This window comes from Lonchura striata, chromosome 10 (genome assembly GCF_050655825.1).
Source record: "Lonchura striata isolate lonStrDom1 chromosome 10, ASM5065582v1, whole genome shotgun sequence".
Lineage (NCBI taxonomy): Eukaryota > Metazoa > Chordata > Aves > Passeriformes > Estrildidae > Lonchura > Lonchura striata.
The window spans coordinates 10,201,162-10,221,524 of NC_140712.1; the positions used below are offsets into that span (position 1 = coordinate 10,201,162).

A 20,363-nucleotide genomic window follows, 5' to 3' on the forward strand; every position below is an offset into this window, starting at 1 on the left:
ATTTTATAAGACATGCTGCCTTCCTGAGAGGAGGAAAACAAGAATTGTGTTTGTAGTTGAATGTTGAACATTCTCCATGTCACACTGTAGTATGTGACTTCAGTATTTTTCCTTTATCTGAAGAACTGCAAGAAATATCACTGAAAAGCATATTGCTCACACCTGAGTATTGTATACTCCTAATTTACTTTCCAAGCAGGTTGAGAATGCACTTTCAGGTTTCTGAACATCTGAGCAGCTCCAAGAGCAGATCTTCTCCTTGCTGGTTTTTCCCCTTCTTTATCATTACCAGCCTTTAAGCCCCCTCTCCCTGGGCTGTCTTCAAGGGCAATGAAAGGCAACACATTATACAGCTGCAGTTGTCAGTAGATACCAGAAATTAAATGCTGAATCTTCATAAAAATACAAACTATTATTTTCTTCCTTTCTATTCATACAGTGGTATTCACCACAGTGAGAACAGGTTATGTACTTTTCAAATTCTCTAGCTCTGAGGGGTGCTAGATAAGTATAATGATAGTACAGCCAAGATTGCTAAATTTATTACAGGAGCCTGTGATCCCAATAGTATATTGCTAATAACAGTGCCAAATATCCAAAGGCAGCTGCTCTGTAGAGGTTATCCAGTCCTGTATGCTCCCTCACAGAATACTGCAGAGCAATAAGCAGAGGCATATTATACCAGTGGGAGAAGCAAGCTGCTCTTCTTAGATATAGACGAGCAGCAAACATCCAATATTTCTTTGAAAAATCAAGGAAAACTGTGCCAGAGGACAAAAAGGACATCTGTGCCAAAAGAAACCAGAATCTCTGCAACCTGAAAGTGTCTCTATTGCTGCAAGAATGATGAGCCAGCCCACGCTAACTGCCCTATTCCATTAACATAGTCTAACCCTTTTTTCAGTCTAAGCACAGCTTATAAACAATTTGTTTTCCATTCACAGCCCCAGACTTCAAAAATAAATTTCTTTGGATTAAAAAAACCCAACATTCTCCTAGAAGTTTGCTATGGCATTTTTGCAAATTCATGCAGTCTGAATTCCAAGGTGCTCACAATCAATCTTTTTTTATTTTATTCTACATTTAGGTGGAAGACTTGGGTGTTGGATGGAATGTACTTAATTTTCAACTTTTGATGCATACAATTATGTTTCCATTATTTTAACAACATTTTCAGTTAATATTTTTTTAGTGACTGCAGCAAAACCTTATGCTACAGCCCATATTTCTTTTTTTTTTTTTTTTTACAGCTGAGAGTATCCTGTCAGTTCTTCTACATTAGTACTGGCGCATCCTCTTAAAATAAACCATCTGCTAAAGGCAAATTCCTTTGTCCTCTGCCTGGGCACACTCCCCAGCCATTTGGACAACAAAGATGGGAAAAAGGCTAGATGGAGGATTCTTTGGGATGGTGAAGAATATTCAAAAAAAGCCATATTTTGAGTGATAAATGACACATTCCTGAACTCCCACTGGAACTTCCAGAGAGCAGAGAGAAAAAAGTTGGTAAAGGCAGACCTTGACAGGGTGAGGATGACATTTTACAACTGTTGTTGAAAGACTGCCTGTGTAGGGTCAGGCCCTGCCCTTGGAGACGTTTGCTACTGGCAGCGATGGTACAATGTGACAGGCAGAGTTTTGTCAACAAGACTCTAAAAATTCATGTAGAGATCATACTGACAAAGAGTGACCCTAACCAGTAGTATTTTTGATATGAAATGCAAAGTGCATGCATGTTTGTACCTATCACACATGTATATTTATATTTATATATATATAGACAGATATGCACATCAGCATCTGGATAGTGACAGATACACTTGAGCAAGGCTGACTTTAAAAAGAGGAATTCCGCAGCTGCTTAGAGACTCACACTATCTTCTCATTCCTTTGTGTAACTAAAAAGACCTTCTTGCAAAGTGTAAGGAAAGATATATAACTCAGTGCTGTGAAATCCTACTTTGAAGTGCTCCGGTAGCTATCCTTACCAGAGTATCTGAGTAACAACTATGGAATACTTTGATTAATATTATTTCTTCAATATTTCTTAAAACCTGAAAGAAAAAAAAACATTCAAAAGACCTTCTAAGGAAGCCAAATGTATTTCAAGACCTCGCCCAGCCTGCCCTCAGCATCTTTAATACTTGGCCAAGTGCATCTTCAGGTTTATTGAAACAAAGCTGAGTATTACTGCAACACTTTTAGACATTCTGTCTGCATCACTTCACATATATTAGTACCTGTTCCCCTGGAACACTCCTGAAGTACCTCCACACCAAGCTGGCCTGTCTGACTTAAGTCCTGCTTGATGAGAATACCAACAGATGGGCACTTTGAGAGAATCCCACTGAGTGAAAGGCCTGAGGCTTAAAATCCCTCAAAAACCTGACAGCCTTAATTATAACTGTCTATTGTCTTTCTGCATAAGTTATGAAGATACTCTGATTTTTGTGTAGATCAATTCTCCTATTTCAGGAAGAAAATATTTTTCCGTTCATTTCAGCGCACAAACAAGTTTTAAGTGCATGTGGAATACTAATATTCCCATCCTTAACCTTCTCTAGTATTGCCAGGCATGGATCAAGGAATGCTGTTTCTGAGACAGTAACAGTTACTCAGTTTCTCAGTTACTTCTGAGAAAGTAAGTGCCTGAAGGTCAAAGGAAACATTTCAATTTCTTTTGCTAGAAAAAGCAGCAAGAAAAATTTCTGTCCCCACCAAAGACTACATGCTGACACTGACTGTACGTGCATTATAGGATCATTATTATTTCTATGAAATTATTATATTTTTGCAGACAAGCCAGTGGTGCTCATACATATACAAGTATTTAATGATAGACGTTTCCAAGCAGCTTTTCCAAACAAAAACAACATATTTTGCTTAATAATAAAAATCAACTTTTAAAAGCCATTAGAATGAATCACCCAAAATCTAGCTTCCAAGGGGAAACAGTTCTAGTGAGGCAAAAAAAAAAAAAAAAAAAAGCAAAAGCCAAAAAACCCAAACATCCAACAAACCTAAACAAAAAAAAAACTCCAGCAACCTAATAAAAATATTAAAACAGACATGCTACTAGCATATACATTCTAGTGATATATTTGAAAAGCCACTCATACTGACACTTCTGCTATTTGCTATTTTTAAGCACAAGGCTGAGAGCCTGCAATAGAAATTGTTGCAGTTTTTGCTTTCTCATATATAACAAGTCTGCCTCTTTTTGAGCACAACAGTGGAGAAAGGTCAAACAAATAAAATCTATCAATAACAGGAAAATAGATTGAGCAATATAATCTTAACTTCTACTCTAGAAATAAATCTGCGAAGAATTTTTGGCATGAAAGATAAATGCACTTAGACTCAAAGCCAGTTTAGATTCACTCACATAAAATTCTTTTGGACAGAAACAATTATTTACTACATAAGTATCTAATGCCTAACAAAACATTAAGGTGTCTAATCTACAATAAGAAACCTTGATTTTTCAGAAAAAAAAATTACTTTAGCATTGACCTAAAGAAGCTTACATTTATATGAGCATTACACTTTTCCCTGAGTCATTCCATCAATTTGCTTTAATACAACACTGATCATCATGTGGCTCCATACAGAGTTCAGCTCAGGAATGGAGACATTCAAAGGAGCTCAGAAGTATCTGAAAAGCAGGGATAGTGGTCATTCTGAATCACCTCTCTGCTTCCCTCCACCTCTGGGCTAGCTGAAGGACAAACAATTGGACCCTCATTCTTCTGGAGGCTGCAGTTAGCTGGCAGGTGGGCAGTGATATTGAAACTAAATAGCATCAACAACAGCATCCCACACCACCACACAAAGAGGAGCTGATATTATGTAACCTAAAGACAAACCACACCATGGCCTACATATCTTTTGACATTTTAAGAGATGATGGACCTGACAAGTCACAATTGTCCGCCAAGGATAATGGTGGTGGAGTAATCAAGCAGGTATTACTCTAACAAATGCCAAAGAGCATTTCAGTACAGCTCCATCTGCCCAAATTCACAGTGCCATTCTGAGAAGAAATAAAAATAACCTAAAAGATGCACTTTAATATACTAAAAGTATATTTCTAATTAATACTAAATGTAAACACAGTTATCAGTTAACATCCTTGGTAGACTTAAACTGGAAAACTGAATTTGTGGAGAAATGTAAATCAATCAGTCTGAATCAATTCAGAAACACAAATCAAGGTCAATCACAATTCAGAATTTAGCAAATTAAATTACTTGTTCATTTATGGTTAACTTCCTTAGGTTAATCTTAAGGCTGTATAAGCTTCACCTAGTGTTATGCTTGAGACTTAATAATTTGCTTTGACATTTAGAATAGCTCTTACATAAAACTTTGGATTTGTTTTTAAATAAAAAGCAAGATGACAGAATAAACAATGCTGAAAATACACTCCTATTTCCCAGAAGAGTCGTAATCTTGGATCAAAAGCCTCCAGTTTCTTTCTCTTTCCATCAGTATTATATTTCCAAAATTTTTCCAGTTAAACTCTTTTTCCCCATATTTAAAACTATATATATATTAAAACTAGTAATATGTGTATTTTTGAGTTCTTTTCTATATACTTGACCAATAAAAATACACATGTAAGATGTATTTTCATTTCATTAACTGTAAAATGTGTAATCTGCTTAAATATTCTGGGTTTTTCTTAATAATTTAAACTATCTTGGGTAAAATAAACTGGCCAAAACTGTATCAAGTCTGTACTGTTCATACACCATCAACAGATTAAATTATTATAATAAATGGGTAACAGTACAACAACAATATTGTGAAGCAAGACTAAGCTACTAGAGAGGATTTAAATTTTGGAAACAGCTGCATAACAACCACACTTCTCTGAACAGTAACAAATTAAGGGCATCCACAAGGCTCCAGCTGTGCTAATGAGTTCTTCCTTCCACTTCTACAGAGATAACCAAAATACCTGCAGGACTTTTTAAAGAACATGAGCGCCCTTATGTCTCCATCCTAAGAAATTGATTCTGATACATACCATTTGTGCTATTATTAATTTCTCATTTTACAAGTTTTACAGACACATATTCAAACTAAGATATTCAGCAGGAAAATCAAGATAAATGGAAATATAAAACCTGAACAATTTTATTTTAAAAAGGAAAACAAAAATTAAATTACTAAATATCTACCACCTCAGAAGTAATTTGTGAGATGATTCAATGGGAAGATGAATTTGCAATAGATAAAATTAAATAAAAAACTGCAATAAATCTTGACTTCAGTACAGGCTAGACTACCTTGCTCAGCAATATGTTCCATGACAGGTTAACCAGTATAGTGCAGTATTATGTTTTGATAACTGCATTTTTTTCACTGGGGGAATGGGGCTACTCACAGCAGCAGTTATCCAACACACTGGTAAGGATATCTCCAACACCAAATGGATTCTAAGCCTGCTGTATGATATAAAAATCTACCAAGGTGATTGGGGAAGTGAAATAAGAATGTCATCACAAACATCCATTAAAGTTAATCACTAAAGCCTCTAAAGAGCCTTGAAACTTCATTAGAAACTATAAAGTACGTGAAAGAGCAGCAACAGCACAATGCCACAGCCACTGCCAGGGAGCTGCTCCCTGAGTGCTGGGTGCACAGAGAACATGCTGGGCACACACCCCCACAGAGCATGCCAGGTCAATCACTCCATCCTGCTAATGAGAGCAGGCAAGCACACAGAAATACCAAGTTTCTGCAGCTCCTATGCAAGAAATTATACAAGGTATCATCCCCCCATTCAAAGGCATAACACTTACTACAGTGCACTAAAAATTACTATTCAGGGTGAATATGTGTTCCCCATCTAAGGAAGGCAACAGCACATTAGCTAATTCTCACTTTTTGATTATCTCCTCCTTTGTTGCATCTTCCATTTTGTCATGCATTCCACAGTGCTTTATTTCAGACTGCTCTTAGCTGTCTTTCTTTCCTCCTCTTTTCAGCAGTCTCCTACCCTACTGTGTTACTTTTGTGCTTAACACACTGACATCACAGACCTCTAAAGCACTAGTGCACAGCGATTCTAGCCAACATCACTTCATTGGCAGTATATGCAAAGAGAGACAAAACAATGCACCTGAAAAAGGAATTACTGGAAAGAAATGGAAAAACGAGGAAAAGAAACCGGTGTTGGTATAACATTTTGCAAAATTATTCCTTGGCTTTTAACTCCAATGGAAGTACACTGGAGTTTTTCTGCTTTGCTCCAGCTGCAGGTGAACTGAACCTAGCTGTGTGCACGTTTAGTGAGAGCAGGCCAGCACCAGCTGCCTCCAGCACTGGTCTTGTTCATATTGGAAATAATGGCAGTGCTCTGATTTCCAAGACAAACTCCTTTGTCTGAAGGCTGATTTTAGCAGGAAAGGCTTAAATTTTCACTCCTTTAAAAATACTCTTTTCAAGGTGCTGATTTCATTAAGCACTAATTTCTCAAGTCCAATCAACGAGCTACAAAACTAAAAGGTATCTTAGACATAAAATTCATTGTATGAGCTCCTTACAAAAGCTTTCAAAGTCTCCCTTTCCCAGAAAACATCAGCACTGATTAAAAGGAAAAGAAGGGAACAGTTTCTCTGCATCTACACATTGTAGGGGTGGTCAGTGTTTGTAGTGCTGTGAGACCTGCTCAAAATCTGTCATACAGGCAGCAACCACGAGATCCATTCAAACACCTCCGAGCTGTCACACAGCCTTCCAAGGCAGCTCACACACCAGAGAGGAGGATGACTCCCAGGGCTCTATCAGGCAGGGCAGCCCCAAAATGCACCTGCATCCCAACATGACCTTCAGAAGCCCTAGCATCAGTGCAGCACTTCAGAGCCATATGCAGCTAAAGAACCAAAGTTTAGTCACATCTTACCTATTATTAGAAATAGAGTGTAAGGTCCTTGAGAGTAAACACTTCATGTTTGCACAATGCCTAGTACAACAAAAGCCCTGTTGACGAATTGGGCTCAGAAGTGATGCTGCTATCTGGGGTAGCATGTACAAAGCCAGGGTTTGTTTCAGAGTAACAAAGATTAAAATATGGATGTAATGGAACACTAGTACAACAAGGTCAATCTACAAGGAAGTAGGTATTCCACATGTGTCCCCAAGAGCTGATAATGCTATTCTTTATCTTTTCTTCCTTTTTCCACAATGTAGACTAGGAGTTCTGCAACATTTCTGGGTTGAAAATAACTATTTGCCAATATTCAACATAAAATACATAATATATTCTTTTATACATACCACTAAAACTGAGTTTTGCAAGGACTAATAACTGGCACAGCATAGCATGATGGTACTCCTTTAAAGAAGAACTGAAGGGCAATAAAACAGATTTGACTTACTTTGGGAGAAAAGGTGCTAATCTGACTAAGTGGTACTGCTAATACATGGAGAGGATAAAGAAAAGAAAAAGGGTGCAAGAAGTTGAAAATGGATACACATTTAAAGGGAGTTGCTGTGCTATCACTCTGTGGCTTAACATAATTTCATCACTTTATCTTCTCACTTGCTGCCTTAGCAAAATGGTAAAAGGAAGCATAATTTCCAAACCCCAGTATCATCCACTTAAGACAGCAGACGTATCACTAAGAAATAAAATTGAGATTTTGTCATCAATTCTGCAGACTCTCACCACTTCTGGAAGGGTGTTGTGAGCTTAATACAGGTGAGCCAGGTATGGGATGTTAATACAAGTATGCAGTGCACCAGCTGGGAATTGTGTGCTTTGACAGTCCCACACAAATCATAGAATGGCTTGGCTTGGAAGGGACCTTTAAGGTCACCTGGTTCCCACCCCTCACAATGGGCAGGGATGCCATCCACTAGATCAGGTTGCCCAGGACCCCATCCAGTCTGGCCTTGAGCAGGGACATCCAAATCCCTGAGGCTTGCAGTGGGTCACTGCAGCAGCAGGCCATTGGATACTGAGGTTCCACAGGCAAGGAGCTCTCTTGCACTTTTAGGTAGATCACCCATACAAAGAGCCACAGGTATAATCAAAAGATATTAATATCACAAACTTCATATGTTACTAACTGCAGTAAACAACAGACTTGGCAGCATCACCTTGCCTAGACAACCCTCTGAAGGCATCCATGGTAGTCCCTCCCTGGCCTCTGTTGAAATTTTACTCATGCAAAAGGCTCTTCAGTAGTTATTCCCTCCCTTGCAAAGAATAAACCTATTTTTTAATGAGCCTCCCAGTTTAACTCAGCTCCTACAACTTGTCACCAGCTTCAGATGAAGTCACAGTCAAGTAGTAAATATAGCATTTTCATTTATTGAATTTTTGTATGGGCATACTGCATTGAAATGCAGAACTTCCCCACTGGGGACACATTTATTCACTTCAAGAAAAGAAAGCATAAGTTATTTTTTACGTCTTTCTGCTGTTAGAATTTGTCCTCAGTAAGAATTTGCTGAGTGAAACCTTTAAACAAAAGGTTTCAAAAAAAGGTTAGTTTGGGATGTATGTTGACATTACTAATTTTAAAGTGAAATCCAGCAACATTAAGAATTATTAATGGATATCATTCTCATAACATAATGAAAAAAAACAACAGTTCACTGGATGCTGTCAGCATATAAGTTATCCACATATATAAATATGAAACTTTTCACTTTGCTGTGCATAAAATGAATCTACTACAGCATAAAATAGTTGTAAAGATAACATTTAAAAAAGCTGCTTTAATTTTTATTTTTAATTGTTTTCTGTCTGCTAGTGCCTAAGTGTTTTAACTAGCTGAAGACACTTAACATGAAAAATGTTCCATTCTGAGAGCACTCTTGAAAGATTTAGGCATACTAATTTACTCAATTACTTCTTTAGATCTATTTTTAATCACAATTTGAGAACAATAAAACCGCAATTATACAATATCAAGAAATATTTCAGTATGATTCTAAATCATGTAGCAGCAAGAAAATCCATATTTTTAACTCTGATTTGTGTGCTTAGCTATTTAAATCTGTATCATCCTTTAACATGGGACCTCAGAAAAAGCTGACTTCCTTTACTGATCCCAATTATCAATACTTAGCTATTAATGTATGAATTTATACATTACATATTCTACATATGTATGCTACAAATACAGACATGCCCATTATTATCTGTCTTGAACCTCTTTGCAAAGGTTCTATGGCATGCAAGAAATTCTTTTTACCGTTGGCTATAATCTCTTTTTCTTTGAAGGCCCCAAGAGTAGAGATAGATTTAGATAAAACTCCTTAATAGGACCACACAGATGAAGACCCATATAGCAGAAAGAAATTTTGCTCCCTAGGGGAATTTGTAACCTTCAGCAGAGCAATGATCACAGCAGGATCAGTGCTGTGACAACAGTTAGCACAGACACACCAAAGGCAGTGGGATGGAGGCAGCACAGCCCCAGCACGGCTCCCTCGCACTCCCCAGCCAGGGCACACGGCCACGCAGGACTGGCCAGCCCCAGAAGGATCTGGGCACCATACAACACACTGCATCCCAAATCCTTCCCAGTAACTTCATTACTTCCTTCAACAGCAAACAACAAGCTCTTTGTCCCAAGATAGCGCCCTGAGACTTTGCAATTAGAAACAAAGCTGTCCTGAGGAAAAAAATACCAATTATGCTACTGGCATCATCTGTGAAAAACACCCCACTGAAAGACAGCACACTCAAACCACTGTTATGCCTTAAAGATATTTCCCCAAATCCCATCTGAATATTATAGTGATATTGTTTCTAGCACTATGCAATGCCAGACAATATCTACATATCACTATTGATTTCTACATTTTAAAGACAGCACATATTTTTTAGCACTTTCATGCTCATATTTCATAACGAGTCTGTAATTCAACATATTCTTTGACATTGTTTAAATACTTAAAGAGTAAATTATTTTAACTTATCAGAATATAATTTGTTTTGGCCAAATTCCCCCCAGTTAGTTGGGAGGTTGTCATAGTTCTTTACCATGACCACACTGAAGTTTCCAAAACTGCAACACAAACACATCTACCCGCTAACCAAAGAGAATAGAAAAGGAATATACCAGTACTGCCTAATTGAAGTAACCCATCACTTGTGATACCAGCTTTCAAGTGCTATAAGCATACATATCCTTTAGAAAAATATATTTCTTTTTCTAGCACTTTATTATAGCCATATGCAACTGAAATAGTTTTTTGGGTTTTGTAAAAAGTCATGTTTGACTTTAAACGCAATTTCCAAAATCTCAATATAAAAAAAAATTTGAAATCATACTTAGTTTTTCATATTTACTCAATTTGCAGTAAATTTCTTAATCTTACAGAGGCAACAATTTTAAAATTTGACATAGATATTTCAATCTCATGGTCACTGAAGAACAAGAATGTAGTTGTACATCACCAATCATATAAGTGACATCACTGCTCATAATACCTGGCAGTGTAGTAAGGCATTTAAAACATTAAATACAATACAATAAATTAAATACAGGTAAACCAAATGTAAGAAGCAAACTGCTTTCTTAGTAAGGTTCTCTTAACTTCATAGCGAGAAATGTAAAAGATATAGTACTTACAGTGAATTCACAGAAATCAATGCTATCAAGACTTTTGCTTCTGTGTATTCTCCCTTTTATTCTTCTTAAAGAGGGCTTTCCCTGACTTACACTACAGGTAGCACCATTGGGATTTTCGGAAGATGGAGTTACCCTGCCAAACAAAAAGAGCCACATATCAGACACAGAATACATTCTTTTATTTGCTTAAAATAAAACATTTACAAAGGAAAACACATTACCATGCCATACATATAAGAAATGTCATTCTAAGTGACAGTTTTCAATCACTAAGTGCCAAAATAAGATCACAAGTATGCAGAAGTCTAGCTCCCATCAAGACCACACTGCTTGTAGATTTTATCAAAAATGTTCTGAAGTTATCTTTTTTGTACAAAATTGTGTAGAATCAGAAAAGAAGATACATTCTAGAAAAATATATTTTACTTCTGAAAATTTAGAAGGTCTATTTTTCTTTTTTTTCTTCAGTGGAAACCCAAGTCCTGTGACACACACTGATGGCTGTCAGTTAAATCACCAGGAGGCCTGGCAGTATTTGGCTTTTGACCTTTTCCAGTTTGAGTGCTGATGGTGCTTCAGCTATTCTAGCAATGAGTAACAACCAACAATAATGACATTAATAGCATCTGTTAAAGTTATAGGGGTAATATATTAAGCAACTTGATAATGCCTTTCATCATATTGTAATCTACACATAGTACTAAGGGGAGTCCATAACGAAAACATTTGGACGAAGAAACCCATATTTCAATGAGCTTGTTGGAAATCACTAATGAGCAGAACTAAGTGGGGTTAACAATTAACTATGTGTATTAGGATTTGTGACAGGAATATTTCAAATACAAAATAGTCCCTAGTCAGACTGGCACTTAAGGAAAACCCTATTCCAGCAAATACACTCACCAAGAATTACCTAAAAACTTGAACTTGTCATGCACAGATTTACACTTATTTCATATTATTTTTCAACTGCAGCCATAGATGATATAAAAAAACAGCTTAAACAAGAAAGAAATAATAAGTTTTTTTTTGCATTTCCCCAGTCTTTGGACAGCAGCTCTGTATTTCTCTCAAAACCCATTAAGATTCTTCTCATAAAAAATACTTTAGGATTTTTTATGTTCTTTTACTTAGAATTAACAGCTTCTTTATGTACATAAATGTTTGTGCAAAAAAGAAAAAAAGGTGGAGATGTCCTAAACATATGCATCACCAAAACAGGACATTGCATAGTGGGCCACATCAGCTCCTGAAGCACACAATACAAAATACAATAACCACATGCTGAATGCATTTGTTTGATCAGCAAGACTTCCAGGTCTATACAACGTCACAGTCAGGATAACATAGCCATGGGACAGCTAGGGAGAAGTTACAATATCCAAACTTGAAAATTAAAGCAAATCTTTTCAAATCTCTTATTCACTTTATAAAGATAAATCCCTTTTTATTTGGGGGTTTTTTTGTGTGTTTTGTTTTGTTGGGGTTTTTTTGTTCGGGTGTTTTTGGTTTTGGGTTTTTTTGGGGGTTTTTTGGTGGGTATTTTTGTTTGTTTTTTGGTGTGGGTTTTTTTTGTTGTTGTTGTTGTTGCTGTTGTTGTTGTTGTTGTTGAATTACTGCAACTACCAAATCACTATTTCATTTTCAGATGCCTGATTTTGGGGGGTTTTTACACATGCAGACAGACCTACATACAAACAGCTTGCTCTAAGTTCTCTTGATAACATAGTAATTTGGTTTAGATAGGTTTTCCCCTTGGGTTATTTTATTGCCAACTTTAAACTGCAAATTTCTACCTGAAAACATAAATATAATATCCATACAACTTAATTACAATATGAAACTCCTGCTGAGACTGCACTGGAATTTTTTGTCTAATCTTATATGGATTGAATTCTGAGAACCATGCCTGCCTACTACAGTAACATATTTGTTCACACAGCAGAAACTTCAAGAACGCCATGGATTCCCTGCTAAAATGTCTTCAAGAATTACCAGGACAGATTTCCAAAGAAAGACAACTGCTCAGTCTCTATCTTGCTGCACAGACAGTGACATTTATGATGTCTCTTCTGTAACAGAGCACTCCAAACATCTCTGCTCGAGTACCTAACTGAACACACTCTGTGTCCATGGCAGATGCAGATGCTGGAGCCCTCTGAGAGATCAATTGTTCCCCTGCTGTCAGAGTCTCTGTTTATTCTCTCTACAGGGAATCTTTGAGGGCTGCCTACTCCATTACTTATAATTTGGGTTAATTAATCTTCAAATCCACCTCTGATGAATTAGAGGCTTGGCAATTTAGACTTCCTCCTTATACTTAATAGAAAAGTTAAACAGCTGAAAGCTACACTGTGCTTTTCCTTATTTTGAATAACATTTCAAGCCATTTATTTTAGGGCCTTACCCACAAATGTGCATTTCTTAAAGCTGCAAATCTTTTTATGTTTTCTGATACTGACAAGCCTTTATAAAAAAAAAAAAAAAAGAAAACTACTTACATGGAAAAACCCAAACAAACACAAATAACAAGCTAAACAAAGCTACACAGTTTTAAGAACTACACTACTGGTATTTTTTAAAGGCCCTTCTGTTTAGGAGCTTCACCTTTACAGTCACTTGAAAAAATGAACTTGCTGTCACTGGAATCCAGCTATCATTTCATTCTGCTGGGGAATAAATTATGGCTGTTACTTGTTAGCTTCTAAGATACAGAAAAGTCTTTTTAAAGTTACAAAATATAATTATAGAGAAGGAGTATCAGTATTTATCTATTTCCTCCCATCCTTTACAAAATCATGAATTTCTAGATCTCTTTACTAGCAAATAAAGTATTATTTAACACCAAAGAAAAATCCAATCAATATCATTGATATTGGGCATTGGGAAGCTTTACACTGTATGTACACCAAAGGAAGGATCTGAGGCAAGATATCCATACTGACAGCATCACAGGGGTTTTGACTCTGTGGTTGAAGAGACTTTAGGACAAGTGCAAACCAATTAACTACCAGCTTCTCCAGGGCCTCCACTCCTCCCAGTCTCAGCAAAGGGAAGCAATAACACACCTGAGACAGACTTGGACCACTTTTACCCAGGCTTTGCAGAATGCCAGATGCAGCAATGAGACTCTCAAGAATCCATTTCCAGAAGCACTCCTGTAGTATTGCAACAGGAATTCCATCAAATACTAGTGATTTTCACAGTGAATACACCTCAAAAGTTCAGAATATAAAGTTCCAAAATAAATCCACATGAGTGCAAAGTCATGAGAAAAAGACCAAAGTGTCTTGAGATTGACTCAAAATGAAATTATTAAAACGTCTGGAAAACATATTTTTTAAATCCTTCTCTCTTTTGAATCATGCTTTGTGTTCCCAAAGTGTTCACTGTAATCATAGAAACAAACTTTATTCTTTTTAAGTGAATATTGAAACTATAATGCAATGCTCTATGGTTCTGGCATCTGAACCTTAAGTGTAAAAAAACACTTATTAATAAAATTTGCTGCATCTGCTTGTCTCCTTTAAACTTTTATTTGAATCTCCAAATTAATACAATATTAATAGGAAATTGATAAGTGAATTGCTAAGTCACTGTAATACCTGCATCAGGAGTATAGAGGAATTATCACAGGCTAAAGGAGAAAAATATGTAAGAACCATTTTAAAGATTCTGGAGGCCATCAACTACTTTAAAGCAAGTACCCTTGAACAAAAGCCTAGGAATGATATGTTCAAGAAAGTCTAGGGCTTCAAAAAGTAGAATATAGCAAAAGGATCTTTGAAGGTAGTGAACAATTCCTGACACCTTGCTTCAAATTTGCTGTTTCTGTGTGTTTAATATTCTGGAAACATAGCACCTTTTTAATGGAGCTCATCACAGGAATCCTAAATTAAGGCACCTAATTCATTAACTTTTGAAAATATTAGTCAAGTAAAATTGAACCATTTTGTATATCCCACTTGGAGTCTGAGGCTCTTATTTATTACCCACAATTCTTACAATGGTTTCATTGACCTTGACTGCTTCCTGATCATATATCACATTACATAACCATGACTCTAAATTATTTCTCTAGTTTGTAAAATAAGCAAAAACTTAAACTTTCACTATCTGTATTCTACTGACAAGCACAGTAGCTTAACAAAATAACGTGCAACAGTGACTTCAAGGTGAAGTGTCATATCAAGGGCTAATGACTTAATACATATTATAAAATAATCAGATGGTATGAGTATAATATGAATTTATGAGTAAAAGCTATATTTATAGTCTACTCACACACAATTGCTATTTATAACAAATCTCAATATTACCTGATTTTTTTATAGTTTAATTATGCCTGAAATTACTAATGTCATCTTAATTTAATCTTTCAAGAACTTAATAAACTCTCTTCTTGGTCAGTGATTATAGTTCTGAACAATTTTATAAAACTCAGAATCAGAATGTTTAAAAAATGTCTTGAAATTACACATTTTCTGTATTTGTTTTCCAAGTGCAGTTTTAGTGCTAGAGTTAATGCAGAGTGGACAAGGTTTTCACAACTATGCAGCCTCAACAAAGCTTCTAATGGTGACATAATAATTACACTTTTCATATACTGCAAGTTGCCTGCCTATCCTATAAAGAAAGCATTTAAGTTCTTGTAGCAACATCGAAGGCAAACTTCTCAGAAACTTCTGCCTCTGGTAGCTACACAGATCTCAGCTGAGAGATATATAAAATTCCCATAATTATTATACCTCCCATTAGAAGCCAGGCTTCCTCAGCACCACCCAAACACAAGACTGGAAAAGCTGAAATTTACTCCTTCTAACCAGAGTGGAAATCCTAACAACTATAGTTACTCAATATTTGTTTGAGAAAATAAAAGGCAAGTTTGAAACAATGTTAGAGACACCAAGCACTCAGTTGCTGTGCTGAATTCTTGTGCACCTCTGCAAGTATGTTGATTCTAAGGATGGATCCTTATCCATGTCTCCCTCAGGAAAAAAAAAAAGTACTAATTAACTTGCAACATAAATAAAGCTTTAAAATGGGCTAAATTGAAATTTTTATCCTTATTTCAAACAATATTCACTGGAACCAGTAATAAAAAATGGAAAATATCCATTCTGAAGATCTGTACTTTTCCACAGACTTCTGTAGAGACACCAAGAAGATCAATCTTCAACGTTTTCTTTCTCCTACATTAAGGTGACATTTTCCATTATTTAATTATACTAAATATGACACTACTTGGAATATAAACAAACAATGACACTTTTCTCCCTAGGGGTGGTCCTAATGATAAAACAAACATTCTTCATTATAAGCCTAGGCTTCTACAGCCAAGACCCAGCTTAAATACAAAGACTCTGAGACAAAAGCATTCAGTGCTTAATTCCATACATGCTGGTTACTCCTCACTGATTTCAAATAAGTTTACTCCTATGTTTGAAAATAAATGTGCCTGCGCAGTATCTTGCAAGAAGCAGCAATTATTTAACCTCCAGGCTTCCATATCACACATTCTTTTAACAACAGCACCAAACAGGGGAACTGGATCCTATCAAAATTCAAATTCTGTAGTGCACTGCATCTGCATTCTTTTCTGTAACCTAGATTGCCTCAGAAAACTACCAATTATTCTTAGAAGAATGTAAATATGGAACAGTCTCAGTTATTTCCATAATCTTCCCAATGAAAACCTATCACTAACTGAGCTTTTTGCCTTTTTTCATAATGCTGCACTCCCCTGCACCAAGGGGAGCAGCAGGGGTGTTAACCAAAGCACAGAAACTCTCAGAGTAAAAGCAAATGCCATGAGAAACAGAAGGGAACATTACTGAGAAGAACTATTAGAATCGACAGAATATCCTATTTGGGGTTTTGTTGTTGTTTTTTTTTTTTTCATTTATTTATTTATTTGCCTGCTATCTTCTCCTTGCAGCAGAGAAACATAATAATCAGTTTGACAAGAAATTATGGTCTACCTCTGTAACTCCCCTTAATAATGTGATTTAGCATTTCTCTATTGTAAAAGGACTCAGGTTGCACATATCGGGATTTCAGTAAATATTTATAAAAATTTACTATTTTTAAACTACTCCAAATTCAGCTGTCAGTTTTTTCTTAACCACCTTTGTAGATGATAGTCCCTGCTGCACTCTACCTGTACTAGCAGAGTTATGATGGTGGGTTTTGTATCCAAATACTGTCCCTCCAGCAAGAGGATTAAAAACATCCTACTCATCTCATTTAGGCTCCTACATATTAGATTACAACACTGCACACACACAGCAAAGGGTCTGAATCAGCAGTTCAGGACTCCAGCAGCTTCCTCCAGCACCAAGTCCAGAACTACTGCCCCAAGTAAACCTCATCATAAAATTACGAACTCCACACAAAGCAGGTTTCTGTCTCCTCCATCTCCTACTGCAAGCCTGTAGCATAGCTTCCTTCTCTCTAACTACCTGGTTTATTCTTAGTCACATAATAACTATTTATTCTTGACCCATCGTAAGACATGGGTATTTTCATTTGTAGCTCTGCTTCCTTGCATCACAGAATAGGAAAAACGTTTTGGTGGGGAGGAAAGCATGAGAAAACTGGAGTGACAGATGCTCCCTAAAGAAATAAAACATTGCTGCTACCTTTTTCATTTTCTTTCAGTAGGATTCAGGTGGATTATCTCCACAAACAAATGGATGAGCATTTTAACCCATCTTTATTAAATTATATCTTCATTTCCACTTACAATATGGATTTACATATGAAAGAGTTTATGAATCTCATTGGTTAAACAGATTTTATTAAGTTTTTTAAAATAAGCAAATAAAAATAGATTCAAAAGCACCCTCTGACTAGAGATGACTATAGATTTATATGGGTTTTTTAAGGTATTTTTGAGATTTCCAATGATACAGTATTGGAATATGCTTTTGGTTTATGTATTGTAAATATACACAAATATTGCATTGATTTGAGTAACAGCAAAATATTTTCTAAGATTTTCATAATGCATTATTTGATAAAGATTGTGCAAAAATAAGAAAAAATTAACATGACAAAGTATCTTTAAGAATTTCTCTAAGTGCATCAGAAAATAGTATTTCATCCATAAACATAAAATCTATCCATACAGATAATGCCTAATGCTATTAAAGTTCTTCTAGAAAATGAGAATACATATTATGTCACCTATTAATAAGAACATCCCAAAGACATACTTTTAAATGCTCAAGTAATTCACACATTTCCCTAAAATTAAAAGAAAAAAGTTTGCCTTATTTTTCTTTAACACTTTCAGTTAATTAAATCTTCACACAGTATTGCATTGCAGCAACATGATGTCAAGTTAGAAATGTTATGAAATGCAATGCTTGTGGTATGTATTAGTGTGGAGCCACTCTAATATTTTCCTGTACCTCAAAAAGCACAGAATCTCACCATGAAACAGGACAATATAGAGCTGATCTAACTCAAACTGAAGACAAATAGGAGTTGAATCAGGTCCTTTCAGATTTATTTTTAAAGCACACATATATCTTTCCCTTAACATGCCAGCAAGCAAAACACTTCCAAGAAGACATACGAAATATTAAATAGAACACTGCCATTGTTACATTTTCCATAATGAAACTTCTCAAAAGATGTAACACACAACTGCATCCACTGCTGCACACAGACAGGTGTGGCATTTGAGGAGAATAAAAAAGGTATGGTACACTTTATGTAACTTACATAATGAGAATCAAACCACCAAATACATTGTAAAAACACCTGATTAAATGTAATAAAACTTGTCTTCATGATAATACATTTTTGTCAAAAACTTCATTTGATTTTTTTTCTTTATGATCAGGATGAACAGATTCATCAAACTGTTCTATCTAAGGAATAGCATGATCTGGAATTAATGACAGAAAGCTTACTAGTTCCACATTATATTTCTTCAATTGCTACATTTTCTTGACACTGTCTATACTAGCGGAAACTGGGGGGAAAAGCAAAGTATTAAAAACCTCACATTCTACAATTCATGTAAGGCCCATTTTTGTTACAGCTGCTGACATGAAAATATTTTTATTTGCCAACTATCTATGTTTAAATAAAATGACCTATCGTGCCTTCTCTGATGCTTCACTTTGCTTCACTAGGGCCAGGTAAGTACAGTGAAAGAAAACTGTATGACCACTACCACCTCAATATTACTCCTGGTTATTTTCAGTAAGAAAGTCTCAGTGTACAAATTAGTGATTGACATCGCAGAAGATCTGACAATTTTTCCTCCTTACGACTTGCCCTGCTGATGACACACATCCCGCTGCTCCCATGGAGCTAACAGTGGGCTCCTGCCCGCCCACGAGTGACTGGGTATTGCAGTGCCATACGCCTGTCGGTGCCCTACTCACCCACATTACACCACTATACTTTAATACATTTTTCATAACATGTTGTTGATTCATCCAGAAAAATCAGTTCAGCACACAATCAGCGAGCACAAAAGGAGTGAGAATCAGTGAGAGGAAACGCAGGGTTTAAAACGACCGTATTTGAACAGCACTACGTCTGGCGCTCACTAATCTATTGGACCTGCGTCTCCTTGTTCCCGTTTTCTCGGTACACCTGTCAGCAGCAGCAGGGGCAGGGAACTGGGACCGCTCCGCACAGCCCGGGGCGGGAGCACACTGCGCTACCTCGGCGGCACTCGGGCTGTCACGCAAGCGGTGCCCCCGCCGGGGCCGCTCCCGCGCCTCAGCCCGCGCTGCCATTGCCGCCGCGCCGGCCCCGGCAGCGCCGTCCCCGCGGCAGCGGAGCCTGCCCCGGCCGCGGACAGCTCCGCCGGCACCGCCGACGCCTCCCGGCGTCTCCATGCGGCTGGCGACGAATCCGCCGGGAACTTTGTGGCCCGGCGATGCCGGCCGGGAGGCGCAGGCCGGGTCTGGGCACGGCGCCCCTCATGTCGGCGGGGACCCCCCGCCGCCGCGCCCGCCCGTCCCGCCGCGGCCCGCGCTCGGCCCGGCCCGGCCCGCAGTGCCCGCGGCCCCGTTTGTGCCTACTCACCACAGCTTCCTCTTTAAGGGCATCAGACTGCCCCTGTTGGAGGCGGTCACCCCTATGGCCATCTGCAAGACAGTCAGGTATTTCTGATACTTCATTTTGCCGTCGCCCCCCCTGTCCCTGCCTCGTCCCCGCCGCCGCCACCGACAGAGTCTCTCCAGCCGCTGCATGCAATCATCAAATTTTTATTTCCAGGCATCTGCCGTCCCTGCGTCGCGCTTCTTCCCCTCCTCCTCCTCCTCCTCCTGCCGCGCTCCCTCTCTCTCTGCCCCCCCGGCTCACGCTCTCCTCCTCCTCCTGCCGCACTCCCTCTATCTCTGCCCCCAGCTGACGCTCTCCTCCTCCGCCTCCCGCCGCGCTCCCGCTATCCCCGCTCCAGCTGACGCTCTCCTCCGCCTCCCGCCGCGCTCTGCCCTCCCCCGGGCCCGCGCTCCTCTCCTCCTCCCGCTGTCGCACTCCTTTCCTCGCAGCCCCCCGCGCTTTTCCCCCGACCCACTGCCGCGCCTCCCTCATCCTCGCCTCGCTCCCCGCCCCCGACCAGGCCCCCCTGCTTCGCCTTCTCCTCACCTGGGCTATCTCTGGGCGACCGCTGCCTCCCCTCGCCCCCGGGGCGAGCAGGCCTTCCCCACCATCCCTGCCCGCCGCCGGGGCGCTCCCGCCCCCTGCCCTCCCCGGTTACCTGGGGTATCCCGCCCCCGCCCATGAGGCGCA

General features: G+C 38.2%; 1 protein-coding gene and 1 long non-coding RNA gene across 10 annotated transcripts in view; one reads left to right on the plus strand and one right to left on the minus strand.

Annotated features, from left to right (window-relative positions):
- LOC146766518 (uncharacterized) overlaps positions 1-10,607 on the plus strand; it is a 28,388-nt gene extending 17,781 nt beyond the window's left edge. For both annotated transcript variants that reach the window (XR_014957595.1, XR_014957594.1), the window contains exon 3: positions 1,251-10,607. This is a non-coding gene — a long non-coding RNA (uncharacterized LOC146766518). The remainder of the gene's footprint in view (positions 1-1,250) is intronic.
- The window catches only part of TJP1 (tight junction protein 1), a 158,134-nt gene extending 138,094 nt beyond the window's left edge, over positions 1-20,040 (minus strand). For all 8 annotated transcript variants that reach the window (XM_021532016.4, XM_021532013.4, XM_021532011.4 and 5 more), the window contains exons 1-2: positions 19,656-20,040; positions 10,602-10,734 (exon numbers count right to left, since the gene is read on the minus strand). In XM_021532016.4, the coding sequence (XP_021387691.2) occupies positions 10,602-10,734; positions 19,656-19,822 (300 nt within the window). In that variant the 5' untranslated portion in view covers positions 19,823-20,040. The remainder of the gene's footprint in view (positions 1-10,601; positions 10,735-19,655) is intronic.
- Positions 20,041-20,363: the final 323 nt, after the last annotated feature.